Genomic DNA, 24,395 nt, shown 5'->3' with positions numbered 1-24,395 from the left:
GATATTCAAGAACATATGAGTGACATTGAGATTTCTTTAATTAACTTCTTCCACCAAGTCTCCAAAGTAAGAGTACGTGGTAAGGAATGTGGTGCATATATATATATATATATATATATATATATATATATATATATATATATATATATATATATATATATATATATATATATATATATATATATATATATATATTAATTAGGCTTAGCACTTAGCTTAGGACGATGTGAGATGGCATGCAACATGCCAAGTTGACAAGAGAATTAAGAATTCTTGGCCAAGTCCAAGTATCTATATATAGTATGCTTCACTCTACAACTAACTAAAGTCCATCATCAAGAAAACAATTTATGGTTATGAAAGTCTTAACTCTCCACATGCACTTTTTGGGTACTCGTTGTTATCTAACTCTTATGGTTTAGCTCAAATTTGACCACTCACCTTAATCTGCTATATATTTTTAATATATTATTCATACCTAAAACATCATATGTGTGTGTATATATATACACACATGAATAATTCATATTAATTTTAAAAGTCGATGAGATGTGATTGATCATATAGTCAATATATATAATTCCCAATATATATCACCCTGCCTCATTACTCTCTCTTTATGTTCAACTGCCCACTGGTGGGTTATACTGTTGAGGTTTAATTAATTAGTAATTGATTTAAAGTCAAAACTGCTTGTTATTATTCCTTAACATTAACATTTAACTATACGATGTATGTGGTTGATACATATATAGGTGGGTCTGACTGTCTGAACCAGGTTCATATAAGGAATTTCCTAATCAGTTGATTAGTTGGTAATGCTGACCCATTTGTTGGAACACTAAACTGCATTTAAAATTTTTATTTGTATTTTAATTTTTAAAAAAGAAAAGGCACAGAATCAATGGCCTGGATTGTTTTGATTATTTAAATAAAAAGTACAGCATCTAAATCGGAGTGGTTAGGGGTCACTGGTCAGATGTCTCCATGTTTGATTAGGCAACCCATTCATCAACAAAGATGTTTTCCACCCAATATATACATTTCTTCCTTTTGATCCATCAAATTTATAAATTATAAGGAAACTTATAAAATGCTGTCCTTAATTTAAGGGAATTGTTTTGAAACAAAATCCGGGATTTGTGTAATACAAAACAATGGAACATAACATAAGAATTTTTGTGTTATCATTCTCCAAAAATGATTGTGCCATGCCCACTCCAAAAGGTTGTGAGGGGAGTGGCAGATTATAGGCAACAAAACACGGAAAACTTCATAAGGGTAAAGAGAGAAAAAAAAAAAAAAAAAAGTAGGAAGTTACTAGCTTATTTTGAAACCAGAACTTATAAGCTAACTGTTACAAAGATAGAGATGAGAAAGAAGGCTTAGCTTAAATTCATCTCATATTACCCTCCTGCAGAACATCAATCATGTCGTAAATCCGCTGGTTGGCTTTAGATTTGACCTGCAACCATAGCACGTTTCATATCTGTAGTTAGATAGATGTTGATCATTAATTATATGCATAAAAAATACAGAGCAGGCAGAACAATAATTCATCATGCTCTTAATAGATTATAATTGTTGTGTCATGTGTGATGTGTGTGCCTTGAAGTAGAAGAAACTGACGGGCGATGACAGAACTAATACACGCAACTACTCGTAAACAAATTCAAACCGAGATGGAAGAGTTACTACAACCTTATTTGCAAGGAAGAGAACAGCATCGACAGTACCCTCAGCATATACCGATCTTCCACAAACATTATGCTGAAATTCAAAAGATACCCTGCGAACGAGCATGGGGATCCGACAAGTTAGAAATCGAACAATATAGAATGGGAGAGGAGGAAGGGTTGAGCAAGGGGTATTCCTAAAACAAACAGAAGAGGATTAGAGGTCAAAGCTTTGAGATGAGGCATTACGTCCCATCAGGTGAGGTCAGATGATACGAGTGGAAAGCATGACCAGATAAGTGTTCCTTTGGGACACCAACCATCTTAACTTGTTGCTCTGGGTCGCGTATTTGTTCTACCTATTAAATGATAAACAAGAAAGTTAAGATATATGATTAGTGGTATGTGTTATTGACTTGTAGCTATTAACTTATGAAGTGAGGATGACAGAAAAACCAAATGATAATTATAATGATGGAGAAATAACAACTACAATAGTAATAATAATAATAATAATAATAATAATAATAATAATAATAATAATAATAATAATAATAATAATACTAAACTGAAAGTATAGGCTATGAAAGGTATATTACAGCAAATAGCTAGTAATCCCTACTTTAGAAGTAGGGATCTAAATAAAATAAGTTATCTAAATCAAATGTTTAATAATGAACCAACCTACTATTATAGTTTCAAGAAAGATCTAGGCTTTATGTTAGAAACTATATCTATTTTAATCCAAAGTTAATACAGAGTACTCGAGATTTCTAGTTACTATTTGCTAATAGAACAAAAGAAAATGGGATTTTCCACAATCTCATTGTGCACCATAAATACAGTACACTAACCTGATCCAAGTCAAAAGCGATCCCTAATCTCTGAAAACATGATATGACAGCTTTGGCAGTCCCGGATATGTCCAATTTGCTAACTTGATGAGACTCCATCACCTAATCATGTTTACAGAAGGGAACAATCAGAACTCTAAATGGCATAACTTTTCAAATAAGATTATTTCGAGTACTTAACAATTAATATTTTGAGATAGAAAAATCCTCAAGGGAAAACAGTCAACTTTCCAGTGTGTAGTCATGATATTAAAAGTAAGATAGTTTAGCAATTAAGCAAATATGAATATTACAGAGAATCAAATTATAGAAATAGAAGTGGTACAACTGGTAATACAGCAATCATGTGTGCAATGCACAGTTAAACAGAATACCGTATCATCTATTGACTGTAGGGAATAAGGAGATTTATTTAGGATGCATTCCAGTTTCAAGTCAATTCAGTATTTGTTAAGACCATTCGTGATTTCTTGTATGAAGTAAAAATTACCTTTTCATTGCAAAGGATCTCTATCCAGCAACACAAGTTACTTTCAATTATAAGCCTCCGCATTTTAATGTAATAAATAAAAAGTAAATGGTATGGACAGAAAACAATAATCTATGTGGTAGTGAAGACTGAGAAGTTGAAAGGTTGTTTTCATCCTGGAGTTAACACTATGAACTCACTTTTCTTTCCAACGGCCTCATCTTAGAATATTCACTCAGCTAGGAATAAAAGAGAACACTACTAATGATTCACAGCAGAGGGAAAATAAAGATACCTGTAGTTTATACCCAGAGAAAGCGCCTGGAAATTTCTCTGCCATTATTTCCATGGCTGCAAGAAACGCAACAACCTATAGCACCAAGTAGATTATAAGAAATTCAATGAATAGACGGAAGGATGTCAGATTTTAAACTTTAAAAAGCACTAGAGTCAATACCTGCTTTCCCATTTGCGGGGAGATCACAGCATAGTTATTAGAGTCTGACACTGTTTTATACAAAGCCTTCCTGTCTCCACCAGTCGTTCCCATCACAAAAGGAACTCCAACTTTGCAATACAACTCTGCATTATCTGTATGTGCAGCGAAGCAACCAAAAACATAAAAAAGAGAAATCCAGAAACAACACATTCTTAAATATTGATTGCAGGAATAATGACCATCTCATGGTTGAGGACTAGAGATGATAGCATAACTTCCACAAAATCAAAGCACTAAAAGAAATAAAATGATTGCAAAGAGAGAGAAGATTTTTTTTTTAGTACTACTGACTCTGTTACAATGCAGTATCTATTCATTATATAAGCATGATGTTAAGTAAAATTGAACACCAGTTAAGTACATGCATCCCAAAACAACACATTCCTTCCCTCGTCGAAGTTCCTATACGTTACAAGAACATACCGTTCACAGAAGCAGGAACTGTGTAATCCACCACAACTAAATCCGGATGTTCCTCAAAGATTGATGAAAGAGTGCTCTCTCTGTCAGAGGGACCATGCAATGTAATCTCCTTTTCACCTACATGTACAATCTTTCCTGAATTTCCCAGACCACTAAATGCCACAGGGACAGGCTCAAGTCCCGCAGAAATGGCAGCTTCAAGAACTGCCCTTCCCATTTTTCCAGTACAACCGTTCACCTAAACAAATGATAAAAACAATATGGAATAACATGCTTGATTAAACTTTGCATTTGGCAGCAAAAATACAATTTTACGTCTAATTCAGGTATCAAATATTTTGATAATGCAACATACAGTACTATTGCACAAAAGGTACAGTATTCTGTATTCAGTAACTGCAAATAAAATAAAATTTCCGAGAAATTACAAACATATGCAAAAATGCAAGATCGGGTTCAACAAGAAGGTACCATTATTGGAATCGCTTTCTTCTGCGATTTAGTTGACGACGATTCCTCGAGGCTCTGGAATGGCGCACCGGAGTGGGAAGAGCACATTTTAACCGAAGATTTTTTCCTTCTGATAAAGCTATCACTAGCTCTATTGCTCGTACTCGTAAAAATGGAGTTACAAGGTCCTCCAACGGTATCCACCGGAAGTTTAATCACAAACGCCATGGATAGCCGGTAATTAATTCGAAAAATACAAATGCATTTAGATCATAGGAAGATGAGCAGAGCTGAGAAACTTGCCGCCATTGACGGAGGTCGGAGGAAGAGAGTGGAGTCAACGTCTGCCAATGATTGGGCTTCTTTGACGAATTTAGCCCAATAATGGGTCCATCCCAAAATACCCCATTCTTTAATTTCTGCCCAATTTTGTTATTGAAAAGAATGGCAAATTATACTATCAACCATGATTGTTTTCAAAAAAAATACTATCAACCATGATTTACAATTTTACATTGCATCGACAATTTATAAATGTTCATTTTTAACATTTTGAAGGTTTATTTTTAATATACAAAAAGATCATTTTTAAGTATTATATCTCTTTTTTTTTTAATTTATATTTATTAAGATCAAATACTTATTATTATGCTAAAAACTATAGTTAGTAGTAAAATTGTAACTTTATTTCTTTGTTTAAGTTAACGTCATGTTTTAGTGGTTTCCAAATCGTCACTAAAAAATGAATTTGTAGTACATTAAAAATAAATATTAAAAAATAAACATTCAATGTATTAAAAATAAACCTCCAATATATAAAAAATGAACCTTATGCAAATACTCACTTTACCTTATAAGGTGAATCGTGATCTATGATTCTCTTTGACATACCTAACTCATACGCTAGCCGACAAGTTAATAGCTGAAGTTGAAAAGCTAGTAGCTAATAAAGTCAACTGGTTAAAGTTAAAATATTTAGGCTCTGTTTGGCAACGCTAAGCTAGGAACTTATAGCTTATTTTAAGCTACTAATAAGCTATAAGCTCCGTTTGGTAATGTTCCCAAAATAAACTCCTAGCTTAAAATAAGAGCTTATTTTGGAACGCTACTTTAGGTAGCGTTTCAAAATAAGCTACTAGCTTCCTAACTTTTTTTCCATCTTTACCCTTATTATTTTAAAGTAATGACATATTTTAACCTTATGAATTAAAACCCTTTCTATTCCCCTATCCCAACTTTCACGTCAATCTCTTCCTTAGTCTTGTTTCATGCTAAACAATTATGTTGAAACTTTAGCTTATTATTATTATTATTATTATTATTATTATTATTATTATTATTATTATTATTATTATTATTAATGTTAATGTTATTTTAAAATTAGCAATATGGCTTCAATCTCAAATTGAACAAGAACCGCCAACTAATGCTCAAGAAGCATTCAATCGTACACATTCTTCTTTTCGAAGTTGTATTGAGAGGTCGTTTGGAGTATTGAATAAGAGATGGAAGATACTTGCTAAAATGCCGCAGTTTAGTGAGGAGACCCAAATTGATGTTATTATGGTCACATTTGCACTACATAATTATATTCGGAAGAATTCACAAGATGACATTGATGTTTAATGTGCTTGAGCAGCATCCAGATTACATACCGCCCGATGAACTTCAAGATTCAAGTAGTAATATCTCCATCAAAGAAAATTTAAGTCACACCTCTATGGAGATGAAGGAGATTCGCAACAATATTGCTACTTCATTATGGGATGCAAGATCATGATCATGCTAATAGTTTTATTTTAAAAAGTGTTTACATTTTTTAGAAGACGAAATGTTAAATTTTAATATGTAAACAAACTAATTTAAATTTTATAAAGATGTCCCTTTTAGTCTTTTTACATTTATCAGCTTATCAAAAAGTTAATTTTACCAAACACTTTCAATCATAACAGCTAGCTTAACAGCTCTTCAATTTTCAGCTCCGAGCTTATAGCTTTTCAACTTTCAGCTCCTTTTCAGCTATCAGCTCCTAGCTTATAGCTTTTCAGCTAGGTTTGCCAAACAGAGCCTTAATAAAATTATATGTTGAATAAGATGATAAGTGTAAAAAGACATAAAATAACATTTTTATAAATTTACATTTCAAATTTAAATATTAATATATATTGCAGTTTAAACTATATATATATATATATATATATATATATATATATATATATATATATATATATGATTTAACTTCTTATAATAAAGTAACAATTTTTGGATTTAATTTTTGTATATTTTAAAATATGTTATTAAATAGATTAAAGATATAATGTTTTAATATATTATTTCATACTATCTATTTGCTTTAGTCTTATTCATTCATTAAATTAAATTAAATATTTAAATAGAGAAATTATTTTTTCAATCTATACTATATACAAAAACAAAATCCTGAAATTTTAACTTCCCGCCCAATTCCTAAAAAATCTCTCTTCCTAATAAAATATATTGATTTCTACGTACTTTCCCATTCGTACAATAATTCTGCGTTAAAATTCTATTCTAATATTATAAAATAGTGTAATACAATCTATACTATATATAAAAACAAAATCCTGAAATTTTAACTTCCCGCCCAATTCCTAAAAATATCTCTTCCTAATAAAATATATTGATTTCTACAATAATTCTGGGTTAAAATTTTATTGTAATATTATAAAATTGTGTAATACTATTCCTATTCTAATCTATATCTATTTTATATATCAGTGTTGCAAAAATCTTGTCGCTGGCCGCGGCGAGCAAGGCCGGAATCGGCCTCCTCAGCGGCCGCCTCGCGGGCTGAACCGGCCTTTAATTTTTTTTTTTTTTTTTTTTAAGTTTTAAAGTGTCAAAAGTTCGCAAGACATCATTTTTGACTCCGTTGTCCGTTTTGGACAAATGTTTTTTTGAAATCGCGTAATTTTTGAGATCTATCCACCGCAAACTGCCGTAGGCGGTTTGGCCCACCAATTTCTAAAAAAAAAAAAAATACTTTATTAAAGAGTTTCTAAGAAAAAACTATGAGAGCCTTATGTTTTATTAGTGAGTTTTTAAAATTTTTAATTAAACATTTGTCCTGTGCATTATTTAATAATCTTTCTTTATAATTGGTCAAATTATTTAATTATGGTAAATTTGGGAATAATTAATGATGGTAATAGAAATCCTAGAAGAACATAGAATTGAACAATATTTAATTATTGTTATATTATTATTGTGACTCACGGAATACAAGAGTTAATGCCATTTTTGGTCCTAGACTTATTGGGGCATTGACACTTTTCATCCTTCATAATAAAAATTGCCACTTAGTAGCCACTGTTATTGATCGTTGGACAGTTTTGATCCTCCGTCAATGATGTCGTTTGTTGACCGTGAATTAGAAGGGGTTTTCTATCTTTTTATGTTCTAATCCTTGTATTTCTCCATCCATTGGTCACTGCTACATCCATTTCTTCAAACTGAGGTTATCCGCTTCAGTCCTTTCTAACATTAAGAAACCATCTTCACCCAACTAACAATCACGAATTTTACATTTGACATCAATCTCAAGATAATGGAAACAAGTGCAGTTGGAATAGAAAGGGCGTTAGTCCATGCTTGTGGAAATTTTGTCGAGCATACAACATAACTAGCAAAGTCAGGAATATCACCCAACCCCTCCCCTAACCTTTATGCATCAACTATAATAGGTATGCCCTTACTCTTTGCCTCCTGCACTACAATCAAAGCAGTCTCATGCAGCCTTCCATCTAAGTAGACAATATTTACTCCAAGCGCTGAAGACAATTTTGATTTGGGTATGTAGACCCTCAGATATCATGGGTAGATATCCTGGAGTGAAAATGCACGTGCGAGTTTTTTTTTTTTTTTTTTTTTTTTGGTTGTCAACAATGAAATATGTGAATGGTGAGTTTCCTCCTTTGGACACCACCATAAAAGATGTATCAACACCATCCCTTTCAAGCTCATCAAGTATTCTTTCGCCATGCGAGTCATCAGCAACCTTAGATATGATCCTTGGATTAAGACCAAGACAAATTTTATCATTCGGGTTTTATCAAAGCATTGCCAGTGTTACCACCTCATTGAACCTCAAAGCTGGTGCTCCAAATTTTATCATCCGGGTTGGGGAATGAAGCTACAGCAGCCAGGAAGTCAACACCGGCCATTCCAACACCTCAGACAATGCGATTTTTGGGGAGCGGCGGATTTCACATTTTCAGCTTGAAACTTCAATGAATTTCAAGTAGAATAACAGAGTAGAGTTTTTGAGGTTGTGCACCAAGTAGTTGTGGTCAGAGAGAGAGAGAGAGAGATGGGAAGGATATTTGTGGTCAATATGGAAGGGAGGACTTACAGGTGCAAATTCTACATCACGCCATCTACAACTACAACTGCTTTTTACCATAGGAGGGTTCGCCGACCTGCTGCCCTCTCTGCTTCGCCAGAACCAAAAACCACTGGTGAAGGCCCCAGCCTTGCCGGATCTGTTGCTGCACCGCCAGATCTGCCTTACTGGTCCGTCGCCGGAAGGATTTACTGCCTCGTATGCTCGCCTCCGTACCCACAACTCGCCAGAGAAGAACCTCGCTGCTACTCACTACCGACGGTTACTACTTAGCCGCCAAGTCTCGCCATCTCGCCTCACAGGACTCACAACAGCGCTGGTCTAAACAAGATTAGAAGAATAAGACATAAAAAGACAGAAAAACCCTTCTAATTCACGGTCAACAAACGGCTTCATTGACGGATGATCAAAACTGTCCAACGACCAATAACAGTGTCTACTAAGTGGCAATTTTTATTATGGAGGATGAAAAGTGTCAATGCCTCAATAAGTCTAGGACCAAAAATGGCATTAACTCCGGAATACAATACAAGAATATTTAATTATGGTTATATTATTATTGTGCCTCACGACCATTATATACTAACAGTACTTGAAAAGAAACTAATAATACTAATAATAATAATATAGTAATAATATAAGTGGTAATAATAATATCTAAAAGTAATTAAGTGTTAATAATAATAGTAAGAATATTAACGTAAGAGTTAGTAACATAGAATAAATTGTAATAATTAATAACTATAGTCTAGGATTAAATTTGGAATTGTCAGGAAAGATAAACGACCTCTGGTGAAATTAACTCTTAAATAATTATATATCGATTTAAATATTTTTAATATATTACAACAATTCCATTCCGTGCATCGCACGGGTGAAAATACTAGTATTAGATAATAATAGAAGGCACAAAATGTTCTAAAAGTAATTAGATATCATAGTGTTAATTAAATAAGAATAGATTGTGGAATCATTATATCGTGGACCAGAGTCCACAATACATTGTAGACTCCGGTCCAATATACATAATTTGACTTCATAATGTACATAATTCATATTCATAATGCATACAATTTATGTTCATAATATACATACACATAAACATGATATAACAAACATGAATTATTTATATTATGAATATGAATTCTGTGTATTATGTTCAGTGTTTATGTGTCTTTATTATATTGTGTTTATGTGCATGTGTATTATGGACATAAATTCTGTACATTATGAAGTCAAATTATGTATATTGGTCCATTGGACCAATGTCCATGGTATAAATTACCTAGATTGTGTATTTTTATAAAGCAATGAACTCTAAATGCACTACTTCTTCTTTTGATCTTATCATCCTAGACGTTAGAGATTTGCTTAGTCATCTTGACAATATTTTTATCTTGTTTGTTAAATGTTTTGCGAATGGAGTTGCTCACTTACTTGCTAGGGACTCTATTTCTAACGCAGATCGTATGGAATGGTTCCTTGAACCTCCCCCTTTCATTTGTAGCTCTCTCTTTTCTGATATTAATGCATAATTTCGTTGTTCTTCAAAAAAATAAATTAATAAAGATTAGAAAAGAAAAAAAAATTAAAAAACAATAGCAGTTATTGGGCTTTGAAAGCCCAATTATATTTTCCCAACTTTTGAAAAAGTAGGAAAACCGCCTTTGATACGGTTATTCTGTTACTTATCGTCTTCTAAGGAATCTAGGGTTTATGTTCCCCTGCAACCCTGAATGCTACATCAGTACATATTGACTCTATCCGACTAAGAATTAGCAGAGTAGAACTAAATCAAGATCACTTTTTTTTCCTCTCTAAATTAAGATAAAAATGTCTGTAAACGAAGCAATTCCTGAAAATTCGTATCAAAATAAAAGCTTTAACCCTAGAATTACCTGGGAAGGTTGCAGTGTCTTGCTTGATATCAACGATGGCGACCGTTTGGTTTTCGCTCGTCTAACTCCTGCCTCGTAAGTTTTCAGTACAATAACAGCAGCTATAATACAGTTGTGTATGTGTTTTTCTATGTGAGTTCATGTGTAGATATATGTTCTGTTGAGTTTTTAACGAATCTGAGTTAGTATTGTGTTGAATGAGGTGCGCGATTTTTTATATTATTTTTATGTGATTTGGCTTTGTGATGTTATGTTCACAGGGAAGCTTAATTCTATTTTGCAGGAGATTGAAGATAGGGAATAAAAATTACTCCCTTCAGCCTTTGATAGGTTGTCCATATGGGTCTCTGTTTCAAGTGGAGGGTGGGGAAGGAGGACCAATTTTGGCTCGTGTTTCTCCGACCATTGAAGGTATGCATATTCAGTCAAGTCTTCCTTTTTTATTTTAGTATATTGCTACTAATTTCATTGTTAACACAGTATTAAGCTTCAAGGAGCTTAAACAGTTTGAGTGCATAAATGCATTCTATGGATATTTCCCTGTGGAAAGACTCTGTAATGGCTGTATTAATATTTTAACATGTTGACAATTTGTTTTATGAAGGAAAGTTTCTTTAAGTGTTACTGTTTATTGATCATCACCATCATGATAATTTTATTTTAGGTCCAAGAAAGCTAATTACTACTGATTTGCTATCATCATAGATACATGTTCATAAACCATATGATTGTGGTTATCTGTTTACTGTGTCTTAAGCTGGAGATATTTTAAGCAGCCTCATACTTCCCCACTGTATGAAATTAATGTCAAGCTTGAGTGTTTACCTTTTTGATCAACATCAGGTTATAGCCATTGTTTCTCACATGTGTCTATACATCCCATGTTTGAGAGGAGGAAAAGGGTAATGGTTTAGAGATTAGGAGATTCTGGAATGACTTGAGGGTTTAAGATGGAAGAGGAAGAGAGACTGGTTCTAGCCTTTCTATCAATCTAAAGCATTCAGTTTTCTCTAATTTGTCCCTTCAACTTTTGGAGCAGTTATTGAGGAAGTGAATACTATGACCTATTCTTCCATGCTTTCATGATCAGGTAATAATCTTAAGGCAGAAAGTGATTCACAAACTACCGATGTCTCCAAAGACAATCGAGCACTAGTTGATAATAACACAGCTCAAAGTCTCACTGGTGAAGATATAGATGACATGCGGAGGTTTGAATTTCAACTGGCGATTTTTTTTAAAACATTAGTAACAAACTAACAACTTGACAATACAACGCGCTAAACTTGTACTGTAATTTTTTTTCCTTTCAACATTTTGAAATAACTTGAAGCTAATCACCACTTTGATGCAGACAGGGTGCATCTGGGGATGATATAGTCAAAGCTCTCATTGCAAACAGTGCAACTTTTGAGAAGAAGACTCAATTTTCACAAGTGCGCTTTGCTCATGTTTGTTATTTGATACAGTGTATATGAAAGTAAATCAGAGTTAATTATTTACTCATACTTGCAGGAAAAATATAAGCTTAAGAAACAGAAGAAGTATGCACCCAAAGTACTTCTCAGACGTCCCTATGCACGGAGGTTGACTCCAACTTGACTATTATAGGCTTTTTAAAATTCTTTTCAGTTCATCCTGAAATTTAAATAATAAAAATTTCGTGAAGTCTAAATAGTTCTTATATAGTGGAGGAATTTAACTGTTGCTAACTTGTATTATTTTCCATTCTTCCTTTTAGCATATGTGAGGCATACTTCAAGAAGCATCCTGACAGAACTGGGTAAGTTCATTATATTGCCATTTTTAGGATAGATAAGTAGAAAATTTTATTTCCTATCACATTTAGAAAGATGGAGAGAAACACTAAGCAGTATTTTGTTATTGCATAAATTGCATTTAATTTTTTAAGTGGATTTCACTTCTCAATTTCTTTGCTTGTGATTGTCAGGTTCATGCGAGTGGACACTTTATCTCTTCTGCTTTCTATGGCAAATGTGACTGCACATGCCAATGTACTTGTAGTGGACAAGGTCGGTGGTCTACTTACTGGTGCTGTTGCTGAGCGTTTGGGAGGTATATTATCTGATATATCTATTGATAATAAGTATTGCAGTTGTTTTTATTATTCGCCAAATGCCATGCACAATATATTTCGTAGACTTTTCCCTGCAATGTGTCCATCCCTCTTTTCCCCCTTAAGTTTAGTTTTTTGAAAGATGATTATATAGACTGTAATTAATTCTGGAATTTGTCAGCTGGAAAGTAAAATTATTTAGTTGCATTCAATCAATGAGGTCTATGTATTACTGATATCTGTTCTATCAACAGTGCTGAATATCGTTAGAAATACTTTTGAATTTATATTATTATATATGGCTGATTCTTTTGATTGCTAATTGTAACCTTTGTCTTAGGTACTGGTTATGTTTGCAATACTTATCGTGGAGTTGCCCCATATACTACTGATATCATAAGGATATTTAATCTTGGTGATGAAATTAGCAGAAGGTATATTATATTATTATATCTCTTTTCCTTCCATGAGCAATGGTCTATTTTTGACACCATAACATAAAGATTTGCTTTTATTTTTGCATATTTAGTTTTTGCCACCATTTTATCCTAAGAAATTGATCTTATCATCTGTTTCTCATTAGAATTGTACATGCGTCATTGGCTGACCTGTGTACATCTCGAACCGGAGCTTCAGCATCAGAGGACGGGGTGGAACAGGCATGCAACATCAGAAGTCAGTCAAATGTAAGTAACGAGTGATTATTATCTGTTGACATTTCATCTTGTGATCTCTTGGATTGATAGGAACCGTTTTGTTCAGGAAGAAAACCTTTGTACTTCATCTGTTCAATCTGTCGGAGTAGAAGGAGCTGGTGTCTCCTTGGATGATGGGAATATGGAAATTACACCTGAGAAAGTGGGTTCTCCAGTAATAAAACATTGTAAAGCTCCAAAGGCTGGTGAGAAGGCATCACTGGAAGCAGTTAACTCATGGAAAGAAAATGGCTTTTCAAGGTTGGTATAGTTGTTGGGGTTGTCATTTTTGCAAATTCAATATATTTATCTTTGTGATCTAACTTCAAATCTATTCCTAGCTTAATTATTGCTGCTCCAGAAATGGACCCTTGGAGTATTCTCAAAGATATCCTCCCGCTTTTGGCATTTTCAGCTCCATTTGCAATCTACCATCAGTATGCTCAGGTAGGTCTGCTGTCTCGTAGATGTCTTGTTTTCTTACAGATAAATCCTGTCTTTTGCTGAACATATGAGACACCAACTCGGAGATTAAAATACCTGGTTACAAGGATTTGTATAAAAAAATCTTTTGAGCAATGTACTCAACGGAAAATGTTGACATGTTGACAGAGTTGAACGTTAGTAGTAATGATTGCACAATTTTTTTTTGGCAATTCTAAATCAACAAAATTTCTTCATAGCTGATCTTTGACAGCCCGATGTCACATAGTTTTGCACCATTCTCTAATGGGATGTATACGAAATATAAGTTTCAGCTGACGATATGCTTTGATTGCAGCCTCTAGCCACCTGCATGCACAATCTGCAGGTCGAGAAATTGGCAATTGGTTTACAGATTTCTGAGCCTTGGCTCCGTGAATATCAGGTATATATATATATATATATATATATATATGCTTAATCCTCTTTCTGCCCCATGCTTATTCACTTTTCGTGCTTCTTAATCACAATGTCATTGGTAAACATGCAGGTTCTTCCGTCGAGAACCCACCCACATATGCAAATGAGTGCGTTTGGTGGGTATATACTGAGCGGTACTCGGATATGTAGCAATGACCAGATGCACAGCTGAATTGATGTATTGTTTCTCCTCGGTTTGCATCTTTCGCTGTCGAGTATCAGCATCTTTTTAGACTGTCTTTGGCTATGATATGTCATATGTATGCTGAGAGTGATCTTAAAACTGTAGGGGTTATCTCTCTTTGAGTGAGAGTGATGACAAGTTTATTCCAGCCAATCCGTACTTGTATTTAAGCTCTGTCACACAATTGGATATTTTTTTTCAAAGTTAATGTCTGATGCACTATAGAAATTTCAAGATGAAGCAGTTAATTTTAGTATACTATTTAAAAATAAACATCAATCAATAATTCACATTCCACCTTGAATATTGATTATAGTCCATGGTATAATTTGCCGTTCAGGTTTGATTTTACATTTAAAAATTTTCAAAAAGAAAATAGTAAACAATTAATCTTTATACTTATTGTAAATGAGAAGTTGATGCTTTCGAATATTTAAGGCAAAGTCAGAACTAAGGAAAACTTTAAGAACAAGAATTTAACTTTCCTTGGCATCTAGTCTTACGTAAAACGCTTGTTACGAACATAACTTTTACGTACATTGACGTAATATTCAATTTAAGCAACGTCAGTCGTCAGTAGGTGCAAAAATTCTGTTTTATTTAACACTAAATTTATAACACCAAATGGCAGAAACATATATTACCTAACAGATTTAGGCAAATTATACCATGAATCACTGATAATTATTCATTTTTAATAAACTAAAACTTCATTTTAAAATAATATACTTAAACATGAACCATCAATAATTTTATGTACGATGGCCCACGTTATAATTGCACCATTGCAATAAACTAAAGGGACAAATTTAAACAAGAATCTCTTAGTAGAGTTTAGTGAATCAAATTCAGTTCCTAAGATACCTATTATTACAAATTACTTATCATATTTTACAGTTAGAGTTGCAACTTGCAACACATGATATCTTAAGATTGAATACAGAGTCACTAGCATTCAAAAAAAAAAAAGAAAGATTGAAAATCTGTTAAAGGACCATAAAGGTGTACTATTTTGTGTAAAGCAGCAGCAGAGGAATTCCTATTTCCTAATTAACGTTTGATGTCATGAGCAAAGATTCATTAACAGGCCTCCATTTGGTCCTACCCATTCATTTTTGTCAGCCCATGCTTAAAAACCACGGACAACTTGAGGTAATGAATGAAAGAAAGAAAGAAATGTGAAAATGTACAACATTGTGGACCTATAAAACCATCCTTTTTCACCTACCACCTAAACACATTTCACAAAGTAACATGGTAAGGGACTAAGGGGCCTGACCGCACGATAGTCACTGGTCTGAAGCAGCACGCTGGATTTTCCTTGACCTTGCTCTAGTAACTCGAGCAGCCCCTTCCACCATAACAGTATCTGTGGGGGGTTTGGTGCTTTCGTCCGCCAGAGAATGCACGGGGGGTTCAATCTGCATTGCCTGTGCTTCGCTGGAACTTGGAGCTTTGATGGTTTCAGCAAGGGGTTTTGTCGGTGTGGTTTTTTGAGCATTCAAGGAAGCAGTGGGCACAGCTGTTTTAGGAGGTGCACCATCTTCAAGTTCGCTTGCAGGTTCACCGGGAGCAGCAGGAGGCCGATCTTCAGTTTGTGGCTCTATTGTTGCAGATTCTGCTCTCTGATTTGCTGGTGCAGGAGGTCCGGGGACTCTAGTGCTGCCTTGCCTCCGTGGCTGCAATTCAAAGCAATGGCTTAAAAGAAGAATATCTACTAAAATGTAGGGTTCAGTCACAAATCTTATTTAAAAGGGAAAAAAACAATCAATAAACTAAAGTCACATTGACATCCAATGTCACCAGCTGTGCTGCTCCTAAACATGATTACTACTTTTTAACTTTTCCAACTTAAAAAATGTGCTTGTTACAATTAGTACAAAGGGCTATTGACTTTTCAAAGTTCAAACCCAATTAAGAACTAGAGGAGAGAGGACGGGTAGGGAACATCAAAGACATCACTCTAGATTTACAAAGATTAGATTATCACATTGGTTTTGCAAATGAAACCTGCAATTAGGCAGGTATAATTTAAATAGACAGAGCATGATTATTATTATAATGCATCCTCATACATACCTGTGCAGGGGGAGGTGGAGTTGACTGTGAAGCAATATACTGCAAGACATCAAAAATTCTTGTCTGACCATAACTAGCAGCCTTTTGCCAATACAAAAATACTGCATCTCCAGCCCAAGTCTTCAATTCCAGCAAATTGCGATCAATCTCTGGCTCATGTCTTAGAACCAGTGGCCTAAAGAATGCATCGTAGACATAAGTTGTTCCCTAAAATGGTTACCAAGAAGAAATGAAGAAGAAACCTTTTCAAAATATGGCAAGTGAAACTAATTGAACAAAACGAAATGTTAAATCACATGGAGTGAGCATTAAAAAACCTTAGTCTTTGGGAACCACAAGTATATGTAGAATGCCAACTTAGCTTCACTATACATAGGAACCCTACAACAAACAATATCAGAAGCAATGAAAAAGAATGTTACAAACACAATAGAAATCCAAATAAAGTATGTTTTATGAAAAACTCTATCATCATTACCATGAGACAAAAGTATCAGCAATTCTCTCACAAACGGTCATTATAGCAACTATGATCCTGAAAATATTGGAAAGGGTGGTTACTTTCGAGATTCACAACTAGGTTTCTTTAGAGGTTTGAACAAACAGAATGCAGTATACCAATACTGGCACCAAAAGCGAAGTTGCTGGATATCTGGCTTATTCAACTCCACAGTTTTAAAGCACTCATAAGCTGGATATGCATAACCAAAAACCATCCTGCATGAGGAAAAGAGAAGAACATTTAAAGTTATGAAACTGTAAGAACTTGACTTGATACAGCTTATGACAATACATACACAAGGCCTCTGGTGAGAAACGAGCCAATCATGTTGATTTCCTGAAAAGGGAAAGGGTGAAAAAAAAACCACATCAGAGCAGCTTTGGCAAGGATTTTTTTCCCACTTTCACAAATCAGTAGAAAACTAATATAGCTTTTTCTAGAAGCATAAAAGCGTGCATTGAATATTAATGCAAAAAATAGTGAAAGTTAAAAAGGTTAAAATCCATGGTTGGCCAGTCGTTTGTTAGTACCAATAGGCTAAAATACAGTATCTATATGGACCATTTAATTGCCATAATCATAGAAGTTGAGATACAACGGATCAACAAAAAACACAAACCAACATACTTTCAACTACCCAAGAATTGACTTCCTACTAGTTTGAATAAGAAGTGATGAAGAGCAATTTACAAAATAATAACTAGAAATTAAAAAATTCTCTCTACTTCTCTGCGTGTCTGCACCCCAAACAGACTATTGTCATAAAATTAGTACTTAGATCCCCCTCTTTGAATTCATCCTCCGTAAGACACAGCATTATCAAAATCCAGCTAGAGTAAATGGACAAAAATTGCATCACAATTCACAAATGAACTGAGCGAACGCATTGCTTCAATACAAAGTTCTATTCTGCTCGAAAAACAGTTACGGAGTTACTGAACAAGTTTACAGGAGTGATGAAAACAACTAGGGCATGATAATCATCTAAGCAGCCACAAAAAAACACAGACAAATATAATCAAAACCAGTAATCAATCTTCAGCTCAAAATCATATTAGAGAAAAAGCAATTAAGTATATAAAACCAGACATCTAAAAGGAGCAGACGAAGAGGACTACAAAATGAAATTACAATTGCAAAATATCGAAAGTGATCGGTAGTTGAGAGTAGCGGCGAAGCGAGATGCTCGAATCCGGTGCAGAAGATCCCGGTGAGCAGAAAAGCGGCACCGCCGTACAGCGACGGCGAACCGTTGCGATGTCGGCGGCGATGAGGTTGAGTGTGACTAGAGAAAGCGGAAATGACCAAACTGCCAACGGGTGTTTTGAAATCCAGTAATGTCTATCGTAGTTATAAATTTTTGGCTTTTTAAACTCCGTCAGTGGATTTGGTGCAAGAGTACCCACGGTGATAGCCTGGGCATTCGTTTTCTCCACCGTTCGATAACAACAACGGTTCAGATTGATTGGGCGCCATGGAATAGAAGTATAGAACTATTACTTGATATAAGCATAGGCTTATCCATAAGAAAAGAGTTCTAAATTCCACAACGTCTAAGTTGGGGCAGTTGGAGATGTTAGGGTCACGGTCACAGAGTGACTGACAAATGAATAGTTCAACGTTTCAACCTAGTGATTTTACGATTTTGTCCATCAAGTTTGAACAAGAAATATTAAGGGTGTGTTTGGTTGGTGGGTTTTGTCCATAGGAATAGGTATGAAAGTGATTGTTGTTGTTTGGTTTATAGGTTTTTAGAACACTACTATGAATTTTGAATACCCCATCAATTGAAAAACCCATACCCAAATAAAATAAGGATTTCATTCCCTTATTCGTTATCAAGCACTACTATTAGTAACCATTCTCATTCCACCCTACTACCAAACATGTTAAATACTTTCACCAAAATTCATTACCATTACCAAGTATTTGATACCCATTCCGATTCCGATTCCCATATGCGAACCAAACACACCCTAATTGAATGTAATTTTTTTTACAAACTCTGCAACCGCTACTCAAATATATACTTTTGGTAAAACTCACATTTTGATTTTAATTGTCAAATTATTACGAGTAGATAAATCAGCTTAAGTTGCTCATAAACCATAATTAATCGACTCAAATAAAAAATGTCACTCAATATATAATTCTCGAGAAATCAAACTTTGAACATTATGATTACTAAACAACAACAATCACTTTCATACTCATTCCTATGGACAAAACCCACCAACCAAACACACCCTAAGGAGGCGTTTGGTTCAGGTTATATAACATAACCAAGGGAATGTGACATTCCAAAGCTCACATTCCTGTGTTTGGTTCACATTATCTCAGGGAATCTAACATTCCCCAGGAATGTCACATTCCCTCCACATAGGATTTTGAGGGGTCGTTTGGTTCACGGAATCTTTGATTACCAGGATTACCTGGGGGTAAGTAATGTGAGATTTTGGAAATGTAAGATTACCTGATGTGTTTGGTTAAAGTTGCAGGAATGTAACATTAACTTGTTTGGTTGAAGGGTATATTTTAGAGTATATTACATCAATTACTTAAATGCCCTCATATAAATTGAAAGGTGTAAATTGCAAGTCTTTTTTTTCATAATTCAAAATTTAACAAGATGCTTATAATAATAATAATAATAATAATAATAATAATAATAATAATAATAATAAATGGAATGCTACTGTAAATATGCAATTCAATAATAATAATAATAATAATAATAATAATAATAATAATAATAATGATGATGATGATGGAATGCTACTGGAAAGATGCAATTCAATAATAATAATAATAATAATAATAATAATAATGATGATGATTGAATGCTACTGGAAAGATGCAATTCAATAATAATAATAATAATAATAATAATAATAAAAGATGGAGCGTCTCTCGTCTGATTGAGTCTGATGAATCTTGTGAATAAAAGAAGAATAAATAAGGGCAATTTTGGAATATTGAAAAGTTATCTCACATTACCTAATAAAAATTTGATAATCAGATTACCTCCAACATTACCATATTTCTGACGTGGCAGTAATGTTGCATTACCTTCCCTCGCAGATGACCTCAACCAAACATGGTAATCTAAGATTACCTTTCTCAGATTACCAGGGTAATCCAAGATTCCGTGAACCAAACGCCCCCTGGAAGGGAATGTGATTCCCTTCAATTTCTAAGGTTATGTAAGATAACTTTGGTTATGTTAGTTTATCTCTCTCACACACACACACATATAATTATTTTTGTAATTATATATTTTTTTATTTTTATTTATGCTAGGTTAGCATATAAAATAATTTTGTTTCTCAAGTTCAATATTTTAGTTAATATTTTAAAATCATGTAATTATATATGATACCGTTATCTTATTTATTTATTTTAATTTTAAAATTTATTAAAATATATGAAAATATGTTAAGGATATTATAGTGTGTGAATAAAAGATAACCCTAAACCAAACATGATTATATTACATACCCCAATTTTAACCAAACACAGGAATCTAACATTCCCAGTAATCTAACATTCCCAGCAATCTAACATTCCCTAAGGTAATCTGACATTCCGTGAACCAAACGACCCTCAAGTGTTTCACCAACTTGGATGGTGTTGTCCAAATGTAAATATTTTATATCATTAATATAAACTTTAATGAAAATGATGTTAATAGGAGGATATTATTTGTGAGATTATATTATGGCTTGTTCATTAATTAAACTAAGCTTGATTTGGTTCATTAATTAACTAAACTTTAAATTTTGATAAATCCCATTATATATATATATATATACCGAATAACATCATTAATGAAATTGTTAAATTCTTGGGAGATGTCTAAAAAATTTTGTAAATTTGAATCAGAATGATTATAGTGTATTGCCCTCCAATCTATGCAAAAATTAACTTCCCTATTTATATATTTACGTATTGTTTCGTCTCAAAATCTTTCCAATAGCTTTAAACAAATGATATCCGAGTAAGAATCATTTACGTTTGATGTAGACTTCACCTTATTAACAACTTCTTTTCATTCATTTAATATTTTATTTTTATATATTTAATTTAATTGAGAAATTGTAATGAGGATAATTATATTACAAAATGTGAATATTTTATTTTATTTTTTATAACAAGAGGAACTTGAAAGTCACTATCTAAATTGTACACTAAGTAAATTTTATTCCTATGTAATAATATGTTAACCATACAAATAGTAAGATAATATTGATAAGACCAAATTCCTGGCCGTTAGGTACGTCACTCAGTTTTGACTCTTTTTTTTTTTTTTAGGAGACATGGGCTCTGTTTGGCAGAGCTTATTTAGGAGCTTATAGCTTATTTTATGCTACTAATAAGCTATAAGCTCTGTTTGGTAATGTTCCCAAAATAAGCTCCTAGCTTCCTAACTTTTTTTCCATCTTTATCCTTATTATTTTAAAGAAGTGACATAATTTACACTTCCCAATTAAAATCATTTTCTCTTCTCCTTTATCCGCAACTTTCACCTTTCACCGCAAATATTATTATTATTATTATTATTATTATTATTATTATTATTATTATTATTATTATTATTATTATTATTATGAGATTTGCAACAATATTGCTACTTCATTATGAGATGCAAGATCATGATTATACTAATAGTTTTATTTCAAAATGTTAAATTTTTTTTAAAAAGACAAAATGTTAAATTTTAATAGGTAAACAAACTAATTTAAATTTTATGAATATGTCCTTTTTAGTATTTTTACATTTATCAGTTTATCAAAAAGTTAATTTTACCAAACACTTTCAATCATAACAGCTATCTTAACAGCTCTTCAGTTTTCAGCTCCGAGCTTATAACTTTTCAGCTTTCAGCTCCGAACTTATAGCTTTTCAGCTAGGTTTGCCAAACATAGCTATGAATTTTAAGGAGAAGGGTGACAGACTGTGACGTGAGAGCTGGTTCCTTCACATTGGGTAGTCGTATTTCCAAGACGAAAGGGCTTCTTAGGTATCAAATCCTCACCTCAAAATTGGACAAGTAAATAAAGAGAAAAGTATATTATTGAACCACCAAAAAAGCAAATCTAGGTATATTATTAAACCCCACTATAAGCAATTTATTTCAATCATAATTTTTTTTTCAAAAATCAATTGACACTTTTTTCATCTATAATTCTACCTTTTTCAAAAAAGTTTTTCCAATAATTATAGTCTTCTAGTATCTTAATTTAATATATGATTATATGAGTAATGTTATTTGAACTCGTTATAAGTGATTTTGTGTAACATACATTGCACAATTTAATTCATGAATTATAGATAGATGCAAAGTATAAAAGATTACATATACATTGTTGGGTTATAGTGAACATGAGGCTGAATAGCCCGTGGCCTAGAATCAATGAACCATCTAAATGAATGTCGAGTTGGGATTATAAATACATAAGAGATAAAGATAAAGCTCATAGTAAGAATGCAAGCGTCCAAATAGATGAGTTGATTGTTGCCCACCATCAAAATTTGAACTTATGGCCACCCATTTAAAATGTTAACGGAAATATCATCACACTACATGGTAGTTGGCAAAAAGTCTATTTTTGTTAATTTGTTTATTTTGTTAAAAATTTGTCGGGGTCGTCAAGTGAATTATCAGATTAACGTAATCTTGACGCAATCGGATATGATCTAATTTGCTTTTACATTATTGTCACTGTCATTGTTATGATGCAAAAAGGTTGTGTTGTGTTATGGCATAATAATTAAGCTTTTATCGTACAAAAAAGGGTTATAATTTTATCTATCTGTATAATAGGAAAAAAAGTCTAAGAGTACAATATATGATTAGATTATGACCATTAGGTGGTACCTACTTTAAGATTTTTGGTGTTGTTCATTATATGTATATATTAAAATTTATTTATCTAAAAATAACTTTGCTTGGTATACATAAGGTGTGGATGAGATGGTGTAAGTCTCTTCAGTTTAATTAGTGTTGAAAATATAAATATTTTAAAACTCATGATGAAGCATTTTGCTCAGGGTAAGTCTTAGTTCAGATTAAAAAAAAAATTGCTCTTATCAACATAATCATATGTGCATCTACCTTAATACCCACCATGATGAAATGTTTTATCATCCCTTGAGGTCCTATTCAGCATGAACAAGAATAGTCTCAACTCAGCATTAAGGAGTGTTTTATCATATTTTAAGGTCCTACTCAACATATATGAATAGAAATAACCTCACCCTCGCAGGCATTTGAAGACAACTAGGCTGGAAGAAGACTACTAGGTAGGAATAGTCTCACTCGGACTGGTATTTGTAGACAACTAGATAGGAATAATCTCATCTTGGTGGGTATTTAAAGACAACTAGCTAATCATGAATACTTTAACCTTGACGGGTATTTGATTGAAGATCTCAAAGATGTTCAACTCTCTTTTCTAAATATAGGTTCTATTTAAAGATAATTTTTCTAAAACCGTTATTATATACATATGAGTTCAAACTTTCGATGGAATTGTTGATAGGTGGGGTGAGTCCATAAGCAAATTAAGCCTCGGATCCTAAGTCCAAACCTTTGGAGGACACCAGGAAAGGGACAAAAGACTCAAAAGGGCGTTGCCCATAAATCACATAGCACATGCCTCCTAATGATAATGGTAGGTTGATGGATGGTCTGTCATTTTCACTTTCAATCTCCTCCAAATTCCCCACCCTTTCCTCTTTACTCTTTACCCTCCACTCCTTTTTTAGCTACCCACTCTTTCTAACCAAGTGTTTGGTTTTAAGTTTTAACCTCACCCTTTGTCTTTTTGCTTATGCTACATGAATGCACATGCATTTTCCCTTCATCCGAATTGAAAACTGTGTTTTGTCTCAACTAAACATCTACATTATTACAATTCTACAACAATTTACAAGAAGCTGTAAAATAATACTTAAATTTGAGATGTTTTCTCATATGATATGTCAGTCTTTTGGATGTAACTTTCTTATTTGGTTTAAGCAATACTACTAATGCTCTCGCTGATAGGCTAGTAAGAACGGTCTATCATAGACCAGGAGAAAGCTCCTTTTCCCAAAAATGTTGAATTCCTAATTCCAAAGGCCCCCTACACCCCTACTTGACAGAGCATTTGAGATGATGTAAATCACGATAACTCAATAGCTCAGCAAACAAAGAGAAAACTATTCGGGATTCTTCCACCTAATAAAATTGTCTTATGGATTAACGTGTTTTATTGAGTTGAAATACCTATTACACATTCAATACATCTCTATCATTATAAA

At 33.3% G+C, this 24,395-nt stretch overlaps 3 protein-coding genes and 1 long non-coding RNA gene across 5 annotated transcripts; 2 read left to right on the top strand and 2 right to left on the bottom strand.

Annotated features, from left to right (window-relative positions):
* Window positions 1–1,139: 1,139 nt before the first annotated feature.
* LOC109149816 (4-hydroxy-tetrahydrodipicolinate reductase 1, chloroplastic-like) lies at window positions 1,140–4,685 on the bottom strand. The gene is made up of 8 exons (XM_019297818.1): window positions 4,393–4,685; window positions 3,922–4,159; window positions 3,457–3,590; window positions 3,295–3,369; window positions 2,531–2,632; window positions 1,926–2,035; window positions 1,702–1,789; window positions 1,140–1,465 (listed from the first exon to the last, which is right to left on the bottom strand). The coding sequence occupies exons 1-8, from the start codon at window positions 4,597–4,599 to the stop codon at window positions 1,397–1,399; spliced, it is 1,023 nt and encodes a 340-aa protein (XP_019153363.1). The 5' UTR covers window positions 4,600–4,685; the 3' UTR covers window positions 1,140–1,396.
* A 5,761-nt stretch (window positions 4,686–10,446) lies between these two features.
* On the top strand, window positions 10,447–14,749 carry LOC109149748 (tRNA (adenine(58)-N(1))-methyltransferase non-catalytic subunit trm6). 2 transcript variants are annotated; one of them, XM_019297703.1, is made up of 13 exons: window positions 10,447–10,725; window positions 10,934–11,061; window positions 11,741–11,861; window positions 12,005–12,086; window positions 12,166–12,236; window positions 12,392–12,433; window positions 12,602–12,726; window positions 13,068–13,161; window positions 13,311–13,413; window positions 13,490–13,683; window positions 13,764–13,869; window positions 14,204–14,290; window positions 14,396–14,749. In XM_019297703.1, exons 1-13 carry the CDS (start codon window positions 10,586–10,588, stop codon window positions 14,495–14,497), a joined length of 1,395 nt encoding a protein of 464 aa, XP_019153248.1. In that variant the 5' UTR covers window positions 10,447–10,585; the 3' UTR covers window positions 14,498–14,749. The 2 variants fall into 2 exon arrangements, with proteins under 2 accessions (XP_019153248.1, XP_019153247.1); XM_019297702.1 differs by having other exon boundaries at window positions 13,311–13,425; window positions 13,481–13,683.
* A 548-nt stretch (window positions 14,750–15,297) lies between these two features.
* Window positions 15,298–15,686, top strand: LOC109149750. The gene is made up of 2 exons (XR_002049001.1): window positions 15,298–15,411; window positions 15,484–15,686. It is a non-coding gene; the product is annotated as an uncharacterized LOC109149750 (long non-coding RNA).
* Window positions 15,566–18,555, bottom strand: LOC109149749 (putative HVA22-like protein g). The gene is made up of 7 exons (XM_019297704.1): window positions 18,222–18,555; window positions 17,386–17,426; window positions 17,207–17,305; window positions 17,067–17,123; window positions 16,906–16,969; window positions 16,589–16,795; window positions 15,566–16,188 (listed from the first exon to the last, which is right to left on the bottom strand). Exons 2-7 carry the CDS (start codon window positions 17,415–17,417, stop codon window positions 15,799–15,801), a joined length of 849 nt encoding a protein of 282 aa, XP_019153249.1. The 5' UTR covers window positions 17,418–17,426; window positions 18,222–18,555; the 3' UTR covers window positions 15,566–15,798.
* Window positions 18,556–24,395: the final 5,840 nt, after the last annotated feature.

This window comes from Ipomoea nil, unplaced genomic scaffold, assembly GCF_001879475.1.
Source record: "Ipomoea nil cultivar Tokyo-kokei standard unplaced genomic scaffold, Asagao_1.1 scaffold2159, whole genome shotgun sequence".
Taxonomy (NCBI): Eukaryota; Viridiplantae; Streptophyta; class Magnoliopsida; order Solanales; family Convolvulaceae; genus Ipomoea; species Ipomoea nil.
The sequence above is the reverse complement of the archived record's forward strand: the minus strand, read 5'-3'. Positions and strand labels throughout refer to the sequence as shown.